The 22981-nt window shown below is 44.0% G+C and overlaps 3 protein-coding genes across 5 annotated transcripts in view; 1 reads left to right on the forward strand and 2 right to left on the reverse strand.

Moving 5' to 3' along the window:
• Window positions 1-17: 17 nt before the first annotated feature.
• Window positions 18-3852, reverse strand: PMM2 (phosphomannomutase 2). The gene is made up of 8 exons (XM_015877066.2): window positions 3598-3852; window positions 3285-3396; window positions 3076-3152; window positions 2805-2896; window positions 2530-2629; window positions 2363-2438; window positions 1773-1888; window positions 18-1419 (listed from the first exon to the last, which is right to left on the reverse strand). The coding sequence occupies exons 1-8, from the start codon at window positions 3739-3741 to the stop codon at window positions 1318-1320; spliced, it is 819 nt and encodes a 272-aa protein (XP_015732552.1). The 5' UTR covers window positions 3742-3852; the 3' UTR covers window positions 18-1317.
• TMEM186 (transmembrane protein 186) lies at window positions 3649-5520 on the forward strand. The gene is made up of 2 exons (XM_015877067.2): window positions 3649-3748; window positions 3833-5520. The coding sequence occupies exons 1-2, from the start codon at window positions 3740-3742 to the stop codon at window positions 4640-4642; spliced, it is 819 nt and encodes a 272-aa protein (XP_015732553.1). The 5' UTR covers window positions 3649-3739; the 3' UTR covers window positions 4643-5520.
• Window positions 5521-6695: 1175 nt separating this feature from the next.
• ABAT (4-aminobutyrate aminotransferase) overlaps window positions 6696-22981 on the reverse strand; it is a 29182-nt gene continuing 12896 nt past the window's right edge. For all 3 annotated transcript variants that reach the window (XM_015877061.2, XM_015877063.1, XM_015877062.2), the window contains exons 3-16: window positions 21236-21333; window positions 20562-20591; window positions 20052-20169; window positions 16738-16787; window positions 15212-15292; window positions 14689-14781; window positions 14190-14252; window positions 13897-13960; window positions 13120-13268; window positions 11783-11920; window positions 10928-11095; window positions 10128-10274; window positions 9397-9508; window positions 6696-8836 (exon numbers count right to left, since the gene is read on the reverse strand). In XM_015877061.2, the coding sequence (XP_015732547.1) occupies window positions 8715-8836; window positions 9397-9508; window positions 10128-10274; window positions 10928-11095; window positions 11783-11920; window positions 13120-13268; window positions 13897-13960; window positions 14190-14252; window positions 14689-14781; window positions 15212-15292; window positions 16738-16787; window positions 20052-20169; window positions 20562-20591; window positions 21236-21333 (1433 nt within the window). In that variant the 3' untranslated portion in view covers window positions 6696-8714. The remainder of the gene's footprint in view (window positions 8837-9396; window positions 9509-10127; window positions 10275-10927; window positions 11096-11782; window positions 11921-13119; window positions 13269-13896; window positions 13961-14189; window positions 14253-14688; window positions 14782-15211; window positions 15293-16737; window positions 16788-20051; window positions 20170-20561; window positions 20592-21235; window positions 21334-22981) is intronic.

Consider the following 22981-nt stretch of genomic DNA (forward strand, 5'->3'; position numbering starts at 1 on the left):
AGGAAGCACACAACAGGTCTGCTTAAAATAATTTATTTGCCAAAATGACCAACTAGAATTTTTTCATGATGAGATTTTTATTCTCTTTTTCCAAACTAAACCATTCCCAGAAGAGAATCATTTCCAAATGTCAGATAGGAGAAGTAGGATTAGCAGTTACTCTGATTGGCATGCTTCAATTACATAATATAAATATATATAAACATATATCATTTATTATAGCGCTAAAAAATCCCACCCATATTCATATTCTTACCAGGAATTGTGTAATAAGTGACAAGATCGAATTTTGTTGCTGCACTCAAGTTATTTTAATATTGGGTTTCCTTTTTTTTTCCCACTGTGGATTTAAAATAGTCTGCAGAAAGTATAGGGCCCATTAACTGTGCCGTGTATTGGCAGTGCAGGCTGTGCTGAGGAGGTAATCAGCATCAGGTGGCCCAGCCCTCCCAGTAATGGCAGGCTCCACACCTGCTGCTTGTGCACGAACATGAGCAAGGTCCTTACAGAAAATAAATAGTAAAATGTATCTTTTACTCCGGAGTCTTAAAATTCTTCACAGCATATAAGGTTGTTTATGTATGTTTTTAAAAAGCCTTCAAAATTTCCATTTTAAATAGCAGCTTCAAAACTGAAACAAGGCATAAATGCCTTGCAGGCCAACATTAAGGCCATAAATCAACAACAGGCAGATTAATGGGGAGGGATGAGGAGGGAATGCAATGGAATTAATTAGCGATGAAATTTTACTGGTTAGTTTAAAGAGAGGGAAAGAAGGAAAAACAAGAGGAAAAACAAGGTCATTTTTCCCTGCACAGATTTACAAAATATATTGTCAGGTGTATCTAAAAGAGTGCATCAGTGTAACAGTATCACCCCTTTATTTTCCAGTAGTTCCCGTGACTTCAAGCACAAAAACATGAGCAATCAAGTTCTGTGGGTTAACCTGGCCAGAAATGCCTGCTTTTCTAATTGAAATTAATTACTGTCCTCAAAGTAATGCTCCACAGGGAAACACAGGAGACATAATAAAGTTGTTTGGGCTGATGACTTTAAAGAAACAAACAAAAAAGAACAAAACCACAACTAACCAAAAAGTACTTCTGTTAATAGAAACCGTGAAAGGATGGTCCTAAATGAGCTCTGCTCTATTAACCAGTTACCAGGGTTATCTTCACTTAAAACCCTTCACTTTTCACCCTCAAAGCACATAGTATTTATCACCAATTATAAAAACAATACAGAATGAGGATGGTTTGAACTATTAAGCTGTTTTAACCATTTTGTAAGTGAGAAGTCTAAAAGAAAGTCTTTTAATTAAAAAAACAGCTCTTCACAGATTCTTCTTGTATCCTGCGGGGACGTAACGCTGTGGCCTTCGGTTCTGGAGTCTGTGAAAATTTCATAATCATTCCCACCCTGAAAAGGTAAAAAGCAGAGGAAAGTTTCTTTAACGTTATTTAACTCAGTTAAATGCATTAGCTTCAACTAATGCAGTAGCCTGGCATCCTTTTTGTAAATGTAAAAGCAAACAGCATAACCGAGCAGAATTTGCAGGCAAAATCTATTTGAAGCTTCAGACACCCTATTTTTGTTTTTCTTAATTTTCTAAGAGATAGTAACTCATATATATATATATAGTTATATATATATATGTGTGTGTGTCTATTCTAAATTCAGTTCTTGTCAGGCATAATGGAGCTGACAGGAACTGACAGTACTTGCAGTTCAAAACGCAGCCCTGAAACATGTTCCCAAAACAGTTTACTCACTGGCATAGTCTTATCTCCAAAGAAATAAACAGTCTTGTATCCATCTTCTGCAATGATTCCTAAGCAGTACCTCTTGTCCCAGCCATCTGGGAATACGTCAAAGCTTATCTGGCCTCCTACAAGAGACACGAACCAAGAAAGCTTTGTTAAAAGAACACATTTGTCAGAAGTGAGGAAGAACAAAATGGAGTATGACTTTTAGTAGAGTGAATGCTGAGTTGTGGCCTGAAGCATTGATTGAACACCTGGTAAGAAGTGCCCAGGGGCACTCAGGTGCAGGCAATGTACTGAGTGATGGAAGGGCTGAAGCCAGGATCCACCCCTTCCCAGACCTCATTTAAGGGTTAGTAGTGGAGGTGAGAGCATCTTGCTGGAGATCCCTGTGTATCTGAGGCCTTCTGAAGGTAAGCAGCTTCTTTCCTTTGTTTCTGTGCCCATGGCTGTTGTGTTTGAGCATGTTTAGGACCTTGATGCTGTGCTATTGCTGCTGTACTTTCATGTTACAGTGTTTTGTGTTAGGTTGTTTGGCAGGGGGAGGATCTGATTTAAATGAAATGGTGTTTCAAATGAGATTATTTCAAATGTGATACCTATAGAAAATGTGAGGCCTTTTCCTGCAAATTCTCTTCGTAAATCAGCTACAAATTTTTCTCTTATATGCTCCTTCTGTGTAAGAAAAACAAAGAAACAAAAGGGATCAGCTGCACGCTGTGTTAATTCAGCAATAGAAAAATAATAACTAAAAACACCCAATCACCTTATCAAGTTCATAGAACTCAATTCGTTCTTCCTGGCTACAGCTTCTTCCAATGGGGGACACGTTTAACATCCCATTGCGGAATTCAATAAAAGTGCCCCTGAAAGAGAATTAATTAACAAGGCAGAAAACAGATGAAACAACGTTTAAGATACTGAATGTAGCAATGAGGCTTTGTTTAAAGACAGTGGGACCCCTTTACATGAGGTGTCTGCTTTGCACATTGAAGCCCAGCACTCTTAGATGCTGACTTGAGATGCATCCTATGCACATACCTTTTCTTTGGCAGTTTAATCTTTGCAATGTAACTCAGGCAGTAGTTGATGAGGTCTTGGAGCACCTCCTCACCCAGGTGACCCTGAATGTTCTAAACAAAATCAATACCATTAATTAACCCAGGCTCCACATCTGGAGATCCTTGAAACAGTTTAACAGGAGAACACAGCTGGTGGATAATCAGCTGTGATTGCTGGCACAGAGCAGTGGCCTTTCAATAAGGAACTCTCCATTGATTTAACTAGAAGTTCCCACTTTTTTTGCCCCTACCTGCTTGCTGAAGAACTTCCCATCTTTGTAAGCCACGAGCCCGTTCTCTGGAAACACGTAGTCAAACTTCTCAACCACTGCAAACAAACAGGAGGAAGGTGGTGACAGGAACCGCCCGTGTGTTCAAACGTGAGTTACACGGGTTAGAACGAGTGAGATCCCAACGGGAAGAAGGACTCGGTAACCCCGGGCACAGCCCCATCCCGTACCGTCATCACCGAGCTGCTCCTTGATCTTCTCAAAGTCTGAACCCCCGACAACGCCCACCTTCACCTTCTGACGCAACCTCTGCAGGAACTCCGCCATCTCCGCCGTGATTTTCTACGGTCGAAAATCAAACAGTGCAATCGGGGTCAGCATTACCCGGAGCTGTAACAGCCCCGTGCCCAGCCCATACAGCCCCGTGCCCAGCCGTGTGTGCAGCCCATACAGCCCCGTGCTCAGGCGCTGCCCCATTGACCGCTCCAGGCCCCTCATCCCGCCCCGCTCGGCCCTGATCTCCCCCCGCCGTTCTCCACTCACCTGCCGCGGCGCAGTGAGGGTCCCGTCCACATCGAACAGACACAGCACGGCTCGCTCCGCCGGCGCCATCGCGGCTGTGAGCAGCGGGGCCAGCCGGGAAGGGGGCGGTGCTGTGAGACGGCGGCGTGGCAGCGCTTCCCTCATGGCGATGGTGAGTTGTGGTGGTGCGGGGGGAGCTCGGCCTGCTCAGGGTGCGCGGCTTTGGGCCTCGTTGTTCACCTCAGTGTGCCCGCAGGTCCGGCTGTGCTGCGTGAGGAGCGGCCGCGCCTTGTCGGCCATGGGGAGGTGGCTGCATGGGGGGACCTGCAGGACGGTGTGGAAGGAGGAGGCCGCCGGGCCGCCCTGCTCGCTCGGTAGGGCCGTGTGTTGGTGGGCACACAACGGGAGAATCCACGGCTTTCTCGGTGACCGTGTGCCGTCTCGGTTCCTGCGCCGTTGGTCTCACAGAATCACACAGAATCACACATTGACCCGGGTTGGAAGGGACCTCAAGGATCATGTAGTTCCAACCCCCCTGCCTGGCAGGGCCGCTCCTGTCGCTGCCATCCCGCAGGTTGGAGGAGGTAAAAGCGAAGAGTTCCGCGTGGTGTACAGGTTCCCTGGTATTAAATACTGCCGGCTGCTGTCGAGGTTGAAGCTGCTTCAGACCGCAACGACGCTGCTGGTGCTTCCACCCGTGTGTTACCTGCACCTGCAGCAGCAGCTGCCCCAGGCCGTGCTGCTGTACACGGCCGGCATCGCTGTCTTTGCCGCTGTGATGCTGTACGGGATGAGTTACTTTTTCAGACGAATTATCGGGTTGATTTACTTAAGTGAAAGCGGAAGAACCGTCAAAGTGTCCCACATGACGTTCTGGGGGAGGCGCAACGACATCTGCTGCCCCTTGGAGACGGTGATGACTTTGGATGAGGTCGGGGATGCCAGGGGAGAGCTGCTGCTCCGGTTCAGAAGGTACAACAGCACAGAGGTCTTGTATTTCACTATTAAATACGGACAGATTGTGGACAGACAGAAGTTTATGCAGATATTTGGAGAGCTGCAGTGATTCAGCGGCAGCTGATGCCTCTTGTTGTATTGTTCCTTATGTGGATTCTTGCACAACATGCAATTCGTTTATCGAACTGATACACTTCTGTCATTTTTGCCACGTCTGCTGGGCTGTGTGTTCAGTGTAACAGTATCCAACAGTCCTCTGGGTAAGTAAGTAAGTGTTGCAGTTCTGGGGTGAGCAGGAGTGCTCCTTTTGGATGCAGTTAGTGTGTGCAGTGTCACACAGCCATAGAGGCAGCGAGGTGCTGCCCTGCAATGTTTCAGCTTTGGAGGCTTTGGGTAAAAAAAAACCCAAGCTTTCAAAGTGAGTGTCAGAGCATCCTCATTTCAGATTCACCTTCAGCAAGGTTTAGGTTAGCTGGGAAACTTAGTGAAATTCAAGTGCTCCCATACAGTCGTATGATAAATGATGCTAGATGTCAGAGTGATACTGGCCCATGGATTTATGAGCAGTAATTAGTAGTTATAATGGTGAAAAGGCTTCCTGACAATCATAAAATCAGTGTTAAAGAAACGATATTTGGATCAGCTCTGAGTACGCAGGGCTGGTGGCTGTGTGGGTGCAAACAGAACCCAAGTGCTGCTGCACAGCTGATGTCTGGGTGGTTAAAGCCCCTCCAGGAGCCTTCAGTGTTAAATCATTTCCCATTGAAATAAAGGAAGAATGCAGTATTCTTCGTTTGTGGTGCTATGAATGACAGGGAGCCCTTTCTCAGTTCGGATTTTAACAATCATTATGTTGAAATTTGGAACTACTTGTTCTTGTCTGCATATGTTCATGCTGGGGGGGTTGTTTGTATGTATGTGTGAATGACATTTAATCACTGCTGTAGCACTCGAGTTGCAAAAACAGTAAATATTGCTAAAAAATTATCTGAGACTGAAGTCACCAACCTTCTGTTTACCACCATAGATCACCATGTAGCTGTGGTTCAGCTGCTCTGTCCTGCTTGATCTGTGTGTTGATTTGGGCTCTCTAACGTCTACAGCACCCTTGGCAAATACCCACCCACTGCCCTGACCTAAAACAAGGGGAGAAAAGGTAAAACAGATAAAAGCTGTGTTGAATTACAGCTGAGAAGTGTAACAGGTGTAGCTTGTTCTGTTGAACTGGTAGAGCTGATCACAGCCCCCCCTGTGTGTGTGGAGCTCATCACCTCACCCCCTGTGTCTGTAAAGGGCAGAGGAGGTGCTCTGCTGTATTATTGATTCCTCCTTTGCCAAAGCCAAAATCTCAGCAGAAATCAGGATTTAAATCTAGGAACAAATGTAGTTCAATGTACAATGTCCTAAAGGTTTGTACAATGCAGTACAAACCTTTAGGAGCAGCAGATTGTTTGGCACAGGGGAAAGGAGGCCTGGGGACTTTATTACTCTCTACAGTTAGTTACCTCAAAGGAGGCTTTAACAAGGCAGGGCTCAGTCTCTTCTCCCAGGTAATAGTGATTGATAGGATGAGGAAACAGCCTCAAGTTTAAGCTGTTTAAGGGTAATTTTAAGGGTATTATAAGAAGTCTTTTTGAAGCACTATGGCAGGCTGTCCCGGGCAAAGCTGAGGTACTGAAAAGACTCAACACATGCAGTGCTGAGGGACGTGGTTTAGTGGCCGTTCTAGGTTAACAGTTGGATTTGATGACTTCTGAGATCATTTCCAGCACATCAGCTAACCTCACCAGCAGCGACATCTGGAACGTGCTTTTCGGTCTATTCCTCGGGCCTACTAAAATCCATCTCAGTGGATCAGCAGATCAGGTAGGTACAATTGCTGTTACAGTGCAAATGCTAACCCCGATGTACTGCCCACTCATGTTGAATGTCTCCTGATTGGGGTCTCCATCTCAGTTTTGGCTGATAGCGAGTTGTGCAGCAATATCAAAAAGAAAATAAAAATGTTCCTTGGCTTAAATGCTGTGGGAGCAGAATCTCAGCTGACTGAAGTGGTCTGGTATGGGTTGTGGAGAAATCTCTTCATGTGAATGTAGTTAATATGTGCACTAATGATTCAGCCTAGGCACGTGCTAGGGGTAAAATAAAGAGCCTTGGGGCAGTTGAATTATAAATATTTTATTTAAGAATACTGATTACACGAGATGTCATTGTTTGTTTTATGAATCTGTGTACAGTTACTGGTTACACCATGAAGTGTAGTTAAGTATTGGCTTAAACATTTATTTGGCACTGTCCACAGTATGTTGTAAACAATATTAACTTCATACGCTTCAGCTGCAGTGCTTCCTATGTATTCTCTAACATGATCTCATCAGCATGTTGTACACAATTATACAGTTACTGAGTGTCAGTAAAAATTATAAAAACATCTAGAGTATTCATCATAAAAGTGAAGGTGTGGTAAGACTTCAAAGTACTGGACCTTTGCCTCTGGAAAAGTACAAGACTTGACTTGCTAGGACACTAAAACTACTGCACTGATATGTTGAACTACCTACTTCCCAGAATGCAGTCAAATGCAGTTCTCAGTTTGACTTTCCTCTTGGTGATAATAGGACAGTGATGACAACGAGGCTTTGTTGAACACCAACAACCTCCGTTCAAAAACCTGCTCAGGTTCTGACCAGCTGGTACCTGAATTCTGGGTTCTGCAGAGAGGTTTATAGAAATCCCGTTATTTTTAAGCTAATAGAAGTGAGTTTTCTTGAGTCGTCCAATAAACTCAATAAATAAAATGGGAAAACCGTGATTAAAACTTACCAAGAAGGTAAGAAACCTTTCACAGTTTGGTAGCTCTTTTAAGCATGTATAAGTCCTTAAACTGCTCTGTCTGTACTGTATAATTAAAAACTTGCTAATAGGGCGACTGTAGTGTCAGATGTGGTCCCTCCTTTTTGGTGCTTAACATAAACAACTTCAACTCAATAAGGAAAAACCAGGTGCCTGCTGGCCATGAAAACAAATGGAAAGAGGCACCAGAATGAATTCAAGTCAGCCTGAAGCAAATAGCAAAGAGTTCACAGTAAAGAGATGTCCAGAACAACTACAACACAGCCGAGTGTGGACATTTGTTTTGATTCTGTGGCTTTCCAGAAGACCTCTGTAAACTCTTACAACAGAAATACGTTGCATTGCAGTGTGCAGCTGGGACTATGCAGTGTGCAATTGGGACTATGCACTGCTACTGTGAGTGCACACAGCAGCGTCTCTCATGTCACACAGTGGCTGAGATCAAGCAATTCTGCTGTAGTTTCACTAAACAGTCAAGCTGTAATGTAGAACTTGTAATAGCTGAAACTAATGGCTGTTGCAGTGAGTTTGGGGCAAAATAATCCTAAATACAAGGTCACTGACGGAGGTGGAAATAATGTGCTTTGCACGATTCTCTAAGCTTTGTCAATTCTGAACCATTTCAGTATGGCTTTCTCTGTGCAGATCTGATTGTAAGAGAAGGTGAAAGTTTAAACCTCCAGGGCAAGGACAGAAGTTTTTCAGTTCTGCTCAGCTGTGCATTGTGCCTCTGCAGCAGGACATACAGGCTAATGGCTGAGCAGAGCAGTGCTGTGAGCCACGTGCTGTGGCAGACCAGTGCTTAGGGGAATAAAGCTGGCAATTATTCTGTAAAATACTCGATTTGGCAGTGGTGGAAAGCAAAACTTTCCTTGAAATGCCTTTTATTCTGTCTGCCATCAGAGAATGGCTCTTTCTGCATGTCAGGCATTTGTTTGTGCATTGAAGTGTTAGGCCATACTTGTTGCTGCTTCTGGACACAAGTAAAACTGCTGGGATTACCAGTGAAGATGTACCAGGGCCTATTTAGACAAGTCAGGCAGTCAGGGCCATAGGTATAGGGAGGGCTCTGCAGTTCACATGGCCCAAAGATGGAGGGCCACAGCCTCTACAGGCGCAGCGTAGGAGCGCTGCGTGTACCTGCTGGTGAGCAGTACCAGTGCTCTGCCTGTGCCATTTTGCATGGAGCTGCTTGCCATGGGCAGGATTACAGACAGAACACAAACCTCAGTTTATAACTTTACACTTATCTTGTAAGTGGAGAAGACATGAATTAATGCAAACTACTTTCATAATCAGTTAGTTGTTCCATGTGAGAGAACTGCTTTTTACTTGAAGTTTGCCAAGATATCACTGAAAATGTTCAGAAAGAGGTGTGCGTGGTGGTCCTTGAAGATCAGCGTTGGACGGAAACGGATCGATCTGTCACCACAGCCTCCCAGCACAACACCTGCGAGGAGAACAGCCCCTTCAGTCATCACTGCCCAGTAAATGCAGGAGGGTCAGTAAGAGCTTCCCCCCCGATCACTGCTAGTCCTGCAGCCACACAGCACGTCATCAGTGGTGCAGAGGCCTCAGGCTTCACAGCAGCTCAAAACAACACTCAGAGGCCCATTGTGTGAAACACGTGAGATGCTGGAAAAGCTCCCTCCAGTACAGAGCACAAAACCACTACTGGAAAGCTGCAGTACTCTGGGTTAAGTGCCTCCATCACAGAACTAACAGGCTTCTGTACACTTTTGTTTTTAAACAACTTTGTTTATAATGACAAAAATGTTAACTATCTCAGTGCTGGCAGTGCTGCACCACTCCAAATGCACAGTATTTTGTTAATCTTTAAATCCATCACTTTTTGAAAAGGTTGTGGACCATGAAAATCTGAACCTTTGAGCTGAATGTACCTCGCCTCTAATCACAGCCCTGGTGCACCAGGTAAAGAAAAAAATCAGAGCATGACACATATCCCGTTGCTCGTCATTTAAAACTTAATCCACGCATAAACTTTCTTACCTTTGTTTCTCGCTATTGTGATTAACTTGTTCCTGGTTGCATCATTTGGAGTGTCAAACGAACAGAACGTTCCTCTTCCTCTCACTCTGCTGATAAGATGGGGGTAGCGAGCCTGCAAAGAGCAGGAAGGATTTATGCATGGCAGCTGCTGTCACTGAGGACACCAGGAGGCAGGTTCTGCCAAGCATTGTGCAGCATGGAAAACCTGCTGCCTCCTGTTCTGGTGGATTGGAGCTTGCAAACAAGCCGGGTATCTCACACAACCAACCCCTGACCGATGCCCCACAAGCAGCAGAAGAGAGAGATGAACTCCCGCTCCCTTCAAAACTCATCCACACAATGTCTTGTGGTATGGAATAATGGAATATCCCCCCTCATTCTGTTCCCTCCCAGCTCCTCCAGCTCTGTACCACGCTGCTTAGCAGCAACTGTAAATATCACTGTCTTACCAACCTTGTATTTCTCTGAGAACCAAAAACACAGCATCACAGCTTCACATAATTTGGAGTTCACCATTTTGGATTTAGCTATATAAAAACTATATTCTTAAGTCATTAAAGGAAAGTTTACTTGAGTTCAAAACAGGACATGTTTATTCAGACTTACACTGAAGTCAATGAACCGCTAAACTACCATCACAGTCTGCTGCCCAGCTGGAGTTCCTCAGTCCAAGTATTTGAAACTGATCAGCAAATTTCTCCTTATTTGTAGTAAGCCTTAAAAATGCTTACCTGTAAATCCAGTAGCCCAGTCAATAGTGTTTTTCCTGCATGGGCTGCGTTGTTGAGAAGATCTTCTCTTTTAATAACCCTAATGACTTCAGCAAGCAGAAGGTTCTTGGATGGATCTCCAAGCCAGGTGTTAAAAATCCGATAGGGCTTTCGGAAAGGGTGGAAAGAGAGTTGTGCAATAAGTTAACAGGCAAGTCACTATAATAAAGAAAACCAGCACAATGATCACATGTGGTATGTGAAAAAGCATGCACTAATCTCATCTGTCTGCACTAAGCTGCCCTGCTTGGAATAAACAAGGAGCTACTACTTTACGCCATTTTAGCACATTTTTTTTTGCTGCTCTGTCATGTCAAAGGAACAAGGCTGCAGATTATGCTGAAATCTGCATTGTCTGTATGGGTTTGGTGTTCAAACTTTACCTTCTGTTAATTTAGTTTGTTCATTTATTAAAAGTGGCATTACTGCTAAGAGTAAGTCTTGATAAGAGCATACAAGCTCAGAAAATGCCAAGCCCTGCAGAATAAGGTGTGGGTTTGTGGCACCTTTTGTAAGAAGGGTGGGTCATTAGGCTGAACCCAGTTCTCCACTCCCTCCCACCAGCAGTGTGAGTGACTGACAGCAATCAGAGAAATAGAGTAAAAGTAAAGATGTCTCCTATAAGCATAAAGCAAGTGTCTCTGGGACAGCAGCTCCATCTGGAACCTGCAGCACCAAGGGAAGCTCGCCTCTTCCACGGATATCACAGGTGCTCGTAAAGGCTCTTGTCGATTAGCACAAAGTTTCACTGGAAGTCTTACAGCATTTGGCCTGAACTCCTCTTTGTGGAAAAATCCTCCTGTCATCATCTTCTTACTGAATGTCACCACATCAGCTGGATCATCCAGGCCCCAGTGCTCGTGTGCCCAGAATTTTCCTGTGCAGCCACCTCCCGTCTGCACCTCATCCACCAGGAAGGCACAGCCGTGCTGGAGATGTGAGAGAAGAGCACAGAACAGGAGTCAGCATTTCCAGAATAAAAACACCTCCCTCGATGAACAGGTAAATACGAGCCAATTACATTATGTCCTACCTCTACCTTCACTGCTCCAAATCTCGTCTTCAACCCAAGACCAACGTTGTCATATTTCCTAACCAGACTTTCAACTCACTGTGCACTATATTATTCAGTTATTCTCTGTAAGCACATGTTAAAGTTTGTCCCATAGATGTCTGAGGGGAACAAAAAGCATCAAGTAGGTCTTACTGAAGGCCAGTGCTACTAAATACCCAGCTGCTGTGTTCCAGTGATGAAGGCATCCATCTTTGTCCTTGTTTTCATGGAACATCTGCACTTGCCCCTGGATTTGATTTGTTTTTAACTTCAACAAGAGCAGAAACACAAATGTGCCAGCCAAGAATTACCCAAACCACCTGTTCTAAAGTTGTTTGAACTCCTCAACAAATTGGACTGAGGATTCCACCAACTGTGTGGTGCAGTGTAAGAGACAACACTGTGCCGACAATGGGAGTTGTTTGTATTGATACATGTATGTAAGTAGCTCAGCTGCTAATAAAGAGGCTTGTGACATTGCAGGGAGAGGAAGGCCCCTGGAGATGGGAACAAATAATACACGTTTAGCTACCACTGTGTGAGCAGTGAAACATGTGATTACCTTTCTGGCAATATCTCGTAGCTTTCTAAAGAAGTCATCTGAGGCGTGGTTGTCCCCACCTTCCGACTGTATTGGTTCTATAATGATTCCAGCCACAATCTTCTTCTTTTTCCTGTACTTGACAATCAGATCTTCCACCTGCAAATCAATTCATGTTACATTTCCTTCTCATGGCCGCCTCATATTTATTCCCAGACAGATTAAAGCTCAGCACCAGCACTTCAACTTCTCATAGCCATTCCTGGCTATAAAGGTGGCAGGAACTACATGAAATCTGTAAGTACCTGGGATTTAACACTGCCTCCTTGTTTGTCCATGTTGGTGAAGTTCAAACCACAACCTGAACCAAACTGTACCTAAGTTGTGTAATTCTGCACAGTGTAAGTACAGCAAATTCCAGCTGGAAGTATCATTGAAACCACTATAGTTTGCTGTGCTGTTGCTGTCATTCCACCTCAGATTTAAAAGAAACAGCACAGAACAAATCTCACCTGATGTACGAATGAAAGCAATCTTTTACATTTGCATTTTCTATTCACTTCACATGCTTTTAAGTTCATCTGATGAAGCACTGCAGAAATCCTGTTGCTGATAAGGGGCTTATGGAGGAGTTTTAATTAACCTCTCAGTGCCAGTCATTGGGATTACTAGTGTCAGTTGTACTTGAAATATCCCTTCACAGCTTCCAGGGCCCACAACCTATGTAGGCTGTACAAAGCAGTTCTTTCCCAAGAGTGCCAGTAAGCAACTTCAAAGACTTTCAAGAGAGCATTCAGCTTTTTTTCTTTTAAATAATGGCTGAAGTTTGTGGACTGGTTTTTCACATCCCACTTCCCCCCTGAATGAGCTATTGTTGCAGGGCAGCAATTTGCTATGCTTTCAATTTCTTGCTATGCTTTCAGTTTCCCCTGAAGTTCTGCAGGTTTAAATGAGCAGCCCCTTCAGCCCAGCTCTTCACAGCCATCCATGCCACACTGCTGTGCTCCATGCAGCACTCAGCACACTCCTTGGCAGTCACTTCTAGTCAATGTCCCAGTCTGTTTCTATTCCACATGGCACATTACAGCAGTCTCTTAAAAACAGTGCCTTGCAAACAGAGCCCGGATCCCAGGAAGCCCAATAAGGAATCCCATCGTTGGGTACCTGCAGGCGTTTTGCAGACTGGCTGCTCTTCTGCAAAGCAGGGCCAAACTGCTAACTGTAAACAATAGTGAATGCTGTTTTAATCACATGCTGTTCCAATCCCCAAAAACATTCCTTTAATGAAAAGCAACTGAACCTGCTGACACCATCATTTCCAAACAAAATTAACAGAAAGCTGCCAGTGAATTGGTTACCTCTTCTAAACAACGGGCTTCTTCCTGTTGATTCTCTTTCACAAAGTCTTCCAGAGGATACTTTAGTCTTGGAAATGGAGCAATAGGCCAGTCCAGTGAGGGGATGTCCAGTTTGTGAATTGCTTTAGTGTGAGTTGTAGCTAAGCAACCTAAGCCCAAAAAACCAAGAATTAGTGATATCTGACAAGGAACCGTAGAGGAAAAAAGCTACAAGAGGTGAAAAATTGCCTGACGTCAGGACTTTCTAAATTGCTCCATGTTTTCCTTTCCTGAAATACTGAGTAATAGGATTTACCCAAGGCAGAGTGCCTCTAAGCATTTGTTTCCATATGCACTGTTCCAGAAGGACAGGAGGACCTCTGTCACTGAACAGCAGTGCCGAGCAGATGGGTTCCACCCAGTGCAAGAAAACCAGCCATGGAGCTCTGAATTATGGCCCTGGTAGTTAATGAGTTTGTGGCTGGGACTGAGCCAATGTAAAACGTTAACCATGAGTGTCATCACATTTGTATTGTGGCAATTTCACTCAAGGAGCTAGATTGCTGGGACATGTAGGAAACCCTGCATTCTAAAATAAGGGATCTTCATATTCAAAAGATTTAAGATTAAATCCCACTGTCACTTGAGGATAGTTTCAGTACTGGTGGAACTTGTAAGGCCCACAGAGGCCTGCTTCTGCTCTGCTGGCACTGCCTGTCTCAGAGCAGCCTCTCTGCAGTCTCTCAGCTCATTGCAGGGTCAGGGAGGAGGCACAGGACAGGGCAGGGCATTTCTTACCAAAGGTCCTTCCGTGGAAGCCACCCATGAAAGAGAGCATGGCGTAGTCAGGACAGCCGGGGGGCTGGAAGCAAAGCACAGAGGTCAGAGTGGTGCCAGAGCTGAGCTGCTGCCCCACAGCCAGCCCACAGCCTTCACCCCAGGCAGCAGCCAAACATAGTTACATTGGCACATTGGCAGAGCATTCAATGCAATCAGCTTATTCTGGTACAAATGGCAACTACTTGTGCACCATGTGCCCATGTGTCTGTATGGTTAAATGATAAAAATGATAAAAAACCTTACAATGTTACCTGGTTAATCATGCATGATTCCAGTTCCTCTTTCGTGACATTATTACGGCCCCTCTCCTTGTTCTGCAAATAAACAAAAACAACCACCAGCAGTTTTCCTTTAGTTGTAATCAGTGAATTTGTAGCCCAGTTAGAAGTTACCAATTCTGTTATTTCAAACTAGAGGCAGGGAAGACTTTGGTTCCTATGACTGCAGTGTGCACTTTGTAAGACCAACTATCTTAGGTGAATGTCAGTTTAAGATGTTGGCCCTAATAATGTACAGATGATAGGCAAAGCCAGTCTGTCCGCTCACTGAAATTATATCAATAGAAACTGAAAGCTCAGATAAAGGCTTTTCAATAAAGAAATAAGCTACATTAAGGAGAATATAAACAACATCACACCTGGAGAGCCTCTGACCCTTACTTTGCTTTGTAACAGCAGTTATGTTGATGAATAAATACAGATTTCTACATCCAAAACTGCATAACAGAAACAGTATTAATATTTTACTCACTCTGTACCACATAAATATTAACTTAAATGCATTCTCATTCGAGCAGGATCCACAAGCCATGGTCATCACCTGTGACAGACCCTTGGGAGCCACCTGTCAATATAAAGGGAGAATCACTTCAAAATACTGAGCACAGCTATAGTGGAAATTGAATGTAATACCATTAGTTTCAGTGTAAGGGGAAACCAGCCATGCCTGGGATTAGGAAAGCTGACTCTTAGTGCTGCTGAAGAGGCTCAACACACTCCACTTATGCCTCTTATGAAAGCACAGTGAAGTAAATGAAAATCAGTCATCAGTTCTTGAATCCACATTGAAAGAGGCACTATCTGTGCTGAGAGCAGCACGTCGCCCTGAAGCCTGGGGAAAAAGGTTCCATTTTGTCACTTGCTGGTTCCGATCTCTTGAAAGAGCTTCCCTCCAGCAGGCAGACAAACTGCTCACCCATAGAGCTCAATAGGAAAACCCCACAGCTCCCTTAAACACAGACTGGAGGAACTCATCGCAACCATCTCAGACTTACTGATAACAAAGATTCCTTCAGCCTTTCTGAAAAGTTCTCTGGAGGTAAAATCCCAAGGGCAGGTCTGTTGATAAAAGTGCTCTAAAAAACAAAGGAAGAGAAACTGTTAGCTTTTGCTATTACGTGAAAAATATCACGCTGATATGGAGGCAGTTACATTTAATTCTTATCACAAATAACAGCCAGAAATTTGTGCTTTTATTCTTACTGGGCAGTGGTGGGCAATGCAACAAGGAGATCGGTGAGAAGCTGCTTTGCATCAATCATCAGAGGAATGCATTAAATTAAACTCAAGAACATCGACTGTGATATATCCAGACATCTGGTGAAGATGCTTTTTAACCACGTTATGCTCTATGAAGCCTGATGATTTGCACTGGAAACATTCCAGTTAAATATTTCTTGTTCTGGTGCCTTTTGTTTGCACAGTCACCTTTCCCACTGCCTTACCCTGAATTTTAGGTACCTTTTTCATTGTGCAATAGAAGATTTCTAGCTTGTCAGCATCAGTTTTCTCACATTTTTTCTCCTTTTTGTTTCCTGATTAAGTTCTGACCTAAATCAGTTGCCACGGCTGCTGAAATAGTCCCAATGGTTGCAGTGTGACCTCTCCTAACAGAGCGCTCACACAGCTGAGCTTTGGTGACTCAAGTCTTTATGGGTTTCCAAGAGGGAACAGGCTACATCCCAAGCTTGTACAGTTTTCTGCCTTCTGTCTTTTCTCACTACAGGTACTTGTGGGCTACAGTAAGAGGTGTGAATGGTCACACTGTAAAATCACAGCAAGGCTGGAGGCACCTCAGGTTCCCTCTGCCCCAGCACCTCCCTTCAGGTGTTTATAGACATGGATGAGATCCCCCTGAGCTGAACAGCCCCAGTACACATAGAACACTTCAACAGAACTCTGAGATAACCAAAAGTCACATCAGGTACAACAAAGTGTGAGCCAGGACTCGGTAATTCATACAAGTGCACCACTTCCAAACCAGTATTTGCTTCAACAGACTCGGGCTTAAAAAATCCAAGTAATGCCTTTAGTGGCAGACAACCACCAAGTTTTTGTTTGGTACATATGAGAACTCTCACTTGACTTTTTGTCTCAACTTAGAAGGCAATTCTCATATCAAATTAAGAGATATGAGACCATAAATCTGTCATGAATTTGATTACGGGTTGTCACAGTCCATTGACAACATTAGCCATTAAGCAGAAAAGTCTATTTCTCTTTTGTTATTAATGAGATGCTCAGTACCAAAAGAAACATAACACTGATATCAAGCTGCTGTGGTCTCAAATGAATGGATGCATATTTAGTTCTTTATAGCCGGCTATAAAGAGGGTAGATGGAGCATTACAGACAAACAAAAGCAACATCTCTCCACAAAAACACCAACCCTGTCGTTAAGTAAAGAGGTAAAATTAAACCAAACAAACCCACACAAATTATCATATCAGCCTAAGAGAAACTGGAGAAGACGGCCACAAGGAGGGAGAGGATGCCCTCACGTAGACTGGAATTCACTTACCAGGTTCTGTGGCTGCTGGAGAAGCTTTATCAGAGATGGATGGCTGTAACCTAATGAAAAAGAGAAAGAAAAGTTGTATCTGGTTGATGTAAACTAATGTGGAGTGACCCAGAGAATAACCTTATTCAGACTTAAATTCTGTTCATTGTGTGCGTGCTTCAACTATCGACAATCCAACTTCTTTTAAGTAGGACAGTTCTCCTCTTTTACAAACTTGGTGTCAAGCAACAGCACAGTGTATTTTAGCACATAAACCCAACACAAGAAGAGACGAAGAGACAGTTGAACATCACAGTTGCTACCACATGGCCTTTCTATGCCAGATGCTGTCAATCTTGCTGAGAAGTGCTGCACTGCATGCTCTCTCCTGACCAGCTTTCTCACCTCCCTGTCTCCTTTAACACACTTTTTGCTGGACAAAGATGCAACAGCTTGTCCTTTTTACCTAAAAAAATTAAAGTATTAAGGAGGCTTCAGAGTTAACAAGACAAAAGTGCTTAATTTATACCCACTGATGCTACATGGGTTCATTTGCTTGCTCACAGGTAAACCAATGGACCAGATGTAGAAGTATTCAGCACAGAAAACTGTGTTTTAAACCCAATGTTTATGTCTGAAATGTCAACACCAGAGACTTAACATCATCTTTTATATTCTCCTGCAGAAACAGCTGGAAACCTCATCTTCCCTACTGCTCAAGAAGTCAGCCTGCTCTGATGTTATTACAAAAGCAAATCATGCCCCCAATTTCCCCATTCTAATTGAATGACAACAGCCCTTATTATCCTGCCTGAGCAGTGGAGCCTTCGGCTACTGCATTAACAAATCAATTATAAATTCCATCTTGAGTATTTTAGTTCAAAACAAGGAATATCCAGACTGTTTTTCAGCTGCACATCGTCCTGTGAGGTATCTGTTAAAATTATTATGAAGATGATACAAGTGGCTATTTGGACACAGGCAACTAAACATGCACTGCATCAGCTGCTGTGGGAAGAATTGAGGTTGAGAGACAGACAGGGCTGAGCTGAAGCTGTGGCTGCAGCCCTGGGCACCTTGGAGAGCAGCTTAGGAAATCTCAATGACCCCTGTTATAAAACAACCACCAGTGCCTTGCAAGCTTAACCATTAACTCTGATACTGCTTGTAAAAGGTGCTAAGTTAGCATGAAGAATGCAAAGACCTTTGTATCTTTTGTTATGTAACACAAATCTTCTGTCACCCGTAACCCATCTTCTTCCATCCACACAAGATGACGCCTTCCTTTCCCCTCACTCTGTGCCCTGCAGCTCTGTCTGCCTCCTCCAGCATTCCCTGTGCCAAGGCACAGCAAGAAAAAATCCTTAAACCCTGCCTTTCTGAAGGAGCAGGAATGCACAGAAAGGTGCTGAACTGCTGCGTGGGTTTATATTAATAAATCTAATGCTGGAAAATCGGAATGGTTAAGTAATTATTATGTAACTATTGCAGACAAAGTCAGACAGCTCCTGGGCTAAGACGGCAGACAGGAGCTTGTTTCATTGCCAAGAGCAGCACAATGGTTTATAGCTTTATGAATCCACTATCCAGCACTTTCCTATCAGCAGTGACAGAGCTGGCTCTAAGAGAAGGGCACCTGCTCCATCACTCTGCCTGTCTCCATCAGCGTGGCAGAAAAGAACACGTCCTCCAGGCTCACAAATGCGTCTGTTTGCAACGGGATAAAAACTGCTGAAAGAAAGAGATGGAGAAAGCCTAAGAAATGAACCCAGGCTGCTGCCAGCAACACCAAACTGCACCTCTGAGAATGTCCAAGAACAAGAACAGGCCTCACCATCAATAAAAAATGGATTACTTCATTTAGTATTGCAGGGGGCGTGCAAGTAAACATGTCAATAGAATCCCTCCAGGCATTTGGCTTCAGGGTGTTTCTAACTGTTACACAAACATAACACACAGGTTTAAAAGGAAAACGTGTCTCAATCTCCTCAAAACTGTGTGGTTTAAAAAAACCAGAAGTGTTTTAAAACACAAACAGTCCAGAACATCTCTGCCTGCAGATTTTTTATACCTCTTATCTCTCCGCACAGGCGCTTATTACCTCTCACCTTCTGCTGGTAATTACATCCTGCTGCAGCAGATTGTTATTAAATCTTGGGGAGCTCTGACTGATTCATGAAAGATCCTACTGAGTGTACGTGCAGAGATAAGCGCTGATGACTACAAGCACCTTCATCTGAGAACATCAGCTCACCCACAATCCTCAGCAAGATTTTCTACTGGGGTCCGAGTCAGGACTTGCAGTTCCTTTCCTAGCCACCTAAATTCCAACTCCATTTAAGTTAGATGAGGACAGCCATACAAACATAGTGCCTCTTCATTACATCCCTGTTTCCACATCAGTGCTGACAAAATTATCTCAGTGCAGTCTCTAATGGGGAAAAATACGTAGAAACTGCGTTGATAAAAATAAGCTTTGAGCATTTAAATGTGAGATTAACCCAGAACTCTTCTTGGGGTGCTACATGAAAGCAGAGAAGATTGGAATGACTGAAAACATGCTGCAGTTTCAGTGTCTAATGTAAAAAATGTGGTAATGACCTGAACATCACTGAATACTGTTTCCCAACAGGGAGGCCTGCAAGGATGGTTTCGAGTCATTGCTGTTTCTACACTCAGCACAACATCTACTTTGTACATGACCACAGCAGTTCTGCTCTTTTTGCTTCTGCAGAAATAGATTTTTAAGCAACTGAGAGGAAGCACAGACCAGCAACGAGCCAACCGAACAGCTGCTGACGCTGCAGCCCTTCAGCTGGGGCTGCAAACTACCTGCTTTGCTTTAACTCAGCACCCCAGGTTCAGTGACTGGTTTTGTTCCACCCCACTGGAGTCCACACGGCCCACTCCTCTTTTCAGATCTCTCATGAAAGAAACGTGCAGAACATGTGCATCTCAAGTGCAGAACATGTGTTAATTTCTTTGTTATATTAGTGTTTAAAAACGTAACATACTATTACAGAATCACAAGGTATCCAAACCCAAGCAGACAAATCCTTAACCATGGAATGGCACATACAAATTAGGATTAGAGCTTCTTCCAGATACCGCCCTGTGCTTCAATTGAGCCACAAGGGCTGCGTTTTTAACCCCGCTTCCCCAGCTGTTCAAAAAGCACTGCACAATGCACAGCAGTGTGACATACCGAGTACAATGAAGCATAAATTATGTCAGCCTTTTGTTGGGTTGCTGTTAATTAACCAGCTTGTTTGGTAGCAGCTGAGAGAACAAAAGCGTAAGGACAAAGCAAAACTTTTGGCAGAGCTGTTTCGTACCTATTGGGATGGATGAAATCTGAGAGTAGAGATCCAGCATGCGATTGCCATCCACATCCACGAGGTAGTTCCCTCGGCTCTCTTCGTAATTGCAGAAGAAGTGCACAGCTTCGGCATTCTTAAAGAAAAAAAGCAATAAACAATGAAAGCTTGAAGCAGCAGCAGCGTGGAGGAAGCAATAGCAAAATCTGATAATGATAATAAATAGAAGGACAGATTATACCTGTTCCATGGGGATTAATGGCAAAGCCATTTTTAAAAAGAGGAATTGTTAAAGAGATATTGTGATATTAGCAAAACAATACTAGAGCACTCAAAACATAGAACAGATTTTATGCACTCATACACATGAACCACACTTAATATATTTGGCATTCCAAGCCAACACTGCTTTTGGTTTGGGTTTTTTCTTTTTTTGCATAGAACTCAACATATGAAACTGATTTTGAACCAAGTTGTGAAATCACAGTATTGACAGCTGTACTGAACTCACAGAATGTGACCAATTACCTGAATTCCATTCAGCTGCTTCATTAATTCCTGTAGAAAACAAAACAAAATAGATCAGCCTCAGGAATGTCATTACTGAACACATAAGTGTGCAGGGTCGCCTACCACCAGACCAGGCTGCCCAGAGCCACAACCAGCCTGGAAGAACATCTTTCTTTTATATGACCATATAAACTATGAGCAAAGCTTGCAATCTCATCTGCTCACCAGGCAAGAGATGCAAGGAGGCATCTCTAAGTGCCCTTAACTCTCATGCTTGTTTGCTTTTCTTCTGCTGATTTAACAACTCCTCTTTAAATACTGACTCTGACAGGGAAGAACCGCCCCACAAACTGAAACTTTTTATTTTACATCACAAGTCAGCTGGGTCATGCTCGCAGGGAGCCAAAGGTGCACACCAAGCAGAGACCCTTCAGCAAATGCTCTTTGGCTCTCAGTTACTTCAGATGAGAAGCTGGCAGCTGAATTCCAGAGAAATACAGCTCTCACTCAGAGAGGGGCAATGCACAACACGGTTTCCCCCTTCCTGGTTTCTCACTGGCAGCATTTTGATAAAAGAGGCACAGACTGTTGTAATGTGATTTTTATCCATAGCAGAATTAAAGTTTGGAATACAATCTGTAAGTTAAACACAGCTAAAGAAACATATAAGCTGCCATGCTTTGAGAACTCACCCGAGATCGTGGTCCGGGAACTTCTGTCTTCATTAGAGGTCCATCATAATCAAAATCCACATCAATTTTAGCTGCAGCTTGACTGATATATCTGTGCCCTGTAGGAGATAATGAAAACCTGAGTGCAGACCATAATTTCTGTGTTCTCCTTCAGAATAAATATCCAAACCTTACCTGAATGCAAACACTTGACGGATGAGACCAATTACATCCTGCTGTCTGAAGGGAACCAAATATCTCATCTCCTTGACAAGCGTGAAATAAAACTAATGCCAGTGAGGTAGCTTTAAAAAACCCCCACAACAATGAAGTGAGACGACAGGGCAGAGAAACAGAGGCAAATCCTACTGCAAGGGACAGAGCCCACGTGCCTTCATTACAACACCAAGCAAACAGAGCTGGGGATACCCATGGCACCAAGCAGAGGCAGTTATTAAGTGCCAAGGAGCAACTCTTGGGTTCTGGTGGATCCCTACTGAATACAGAGACATTGCTTTAAGGGGGTTGGAGGATCACTGTGCATCTGCAACTGAGGAGGTATAGACTCAGGACCTTCAGCCAGGTGCCCACAAAGCACCTGCAAGCGTTTAGCCAGTGCAGCGCCAAAGACAAATTAATCTTAATAAGCTTCACTTAGTGGGATCACCTACACGCCAGATCATCACCTGAAGGATGAGGCACAGCCTTCAGTCCATGACAGACAGGTTAACCCGGAGCAATCTGTGAAGGCCACATGAGGCCCTCAGCTCCGTTCCACCAGCAGAGAGGTGCACTATGCAAACCTGGTTTGGAGAAAGTTTATCTGAGAAGTCCCAGCCCTTGGAAAGCTGCTCATCTGGGGAAAACTTGGTCTGCAAAGAAAAATCTCCTCAGCTTTAATTCCATGTGCTGTATCCGAGATGCGTCACTGCTTCTCTGCAAGCTATTAATAGGTTTCATTACAGCAACACCACTTCATTTTTGTGTCACTCTGTTTAGCTTTCATGTAAATTGGAGACTGCATGGCAACTGTTCCGCCAGAAAAGAGAGCTGCTGCAGATACAGCCAATGAAGATGCAGAAAGAGCAAGCAGCCTGCAGAGGCTCCAAGGGGAAAAGAGACCCAAGTGACCCACGTGCTCCAGGCTCCATCCGCTATGGGAGACAGCAGCGCACCAACACTGAATGCTTCTACTTCTCCTGTATTAACCAGCATTTATTTTATTAATTATGCTGTTGAACCAATGGACCAACTCAACCCACCGACCTCCTGCTGAGCTCTGTGATAAAAGTGCAATGGAAGAAAGGTTCCTCCTGTTCTATCAACTCAGTGTAAGAATGGGACCAAATGATGTGACCGCAGCTCTCATCTGTGCTAAAGCACAGAGCAAATGTCCCCCAGCCCTGATGACGGGCACTGCATGTGCCACAGAACACAGCCCTCTGTGAACACAGAAATATCCCATGTGTCTTTAATTTCTACCCCGCAGTGTCTACCAAACCATCTTCCAGGCAGAAATTTGAAGCATGGAGGCCCTGACAGCCAAAAGTAGGAGGACTGTGATTTCCTCCAAATCCTATTTTAGGTGCTGCAAGTAGAATCTGTTACTACCAGGTCTTGAAATGGAATGGCAAAAGCCCAGGGTAGCTGGAGGTGTTTGGGAAGTGAACATAACTGTTGCATAATATTGTGAAAACTGAGACTGCTATTTACAGACTGCTTATGCTGTAAGATCAGAAGCTGTTCCACTGCATTTCGGTACTCCCA

The sequence above is a fragment of the Coturnix japonica genome, chromosome 14, assembly GCF_001577835.2.
Source record: "Coturnix japonica isolate 7356 chromosome 14, Coturnix japonica 2.1, whole genome shotgun sequence".
Classification (NCBI taxonomy): domain Eukaryota; kingdom Metazoa; phylum Chordata; class Aves; order Galliformes; family Phasianidae; genus Coturnix; species Coturnix japonica.

Coding starts and splice junctions, on each gene's coding strand:
- PMM2 (XM_015877066.2), bottom strand. CDS start 3,741: ATGAGGGAAGCGCTGCCACGCCGCCGTCTCACAGCACCGCCCCCTTCC. Junction 3,397..3,597: donor CCCTCACTGCGCCGCGGCAG/GTGAGTGGAGAA, acceptor TTTCGACCGTAG/AAAATCACGGCGGAGATGGC. Junction 2,897..3,075: donor GGAAGTTCTTCAGCAAGCAG/GTAGGGGCAAAA, acceptor GATTTTGTTTAG/AACATTCAGGGTCACCTGGG.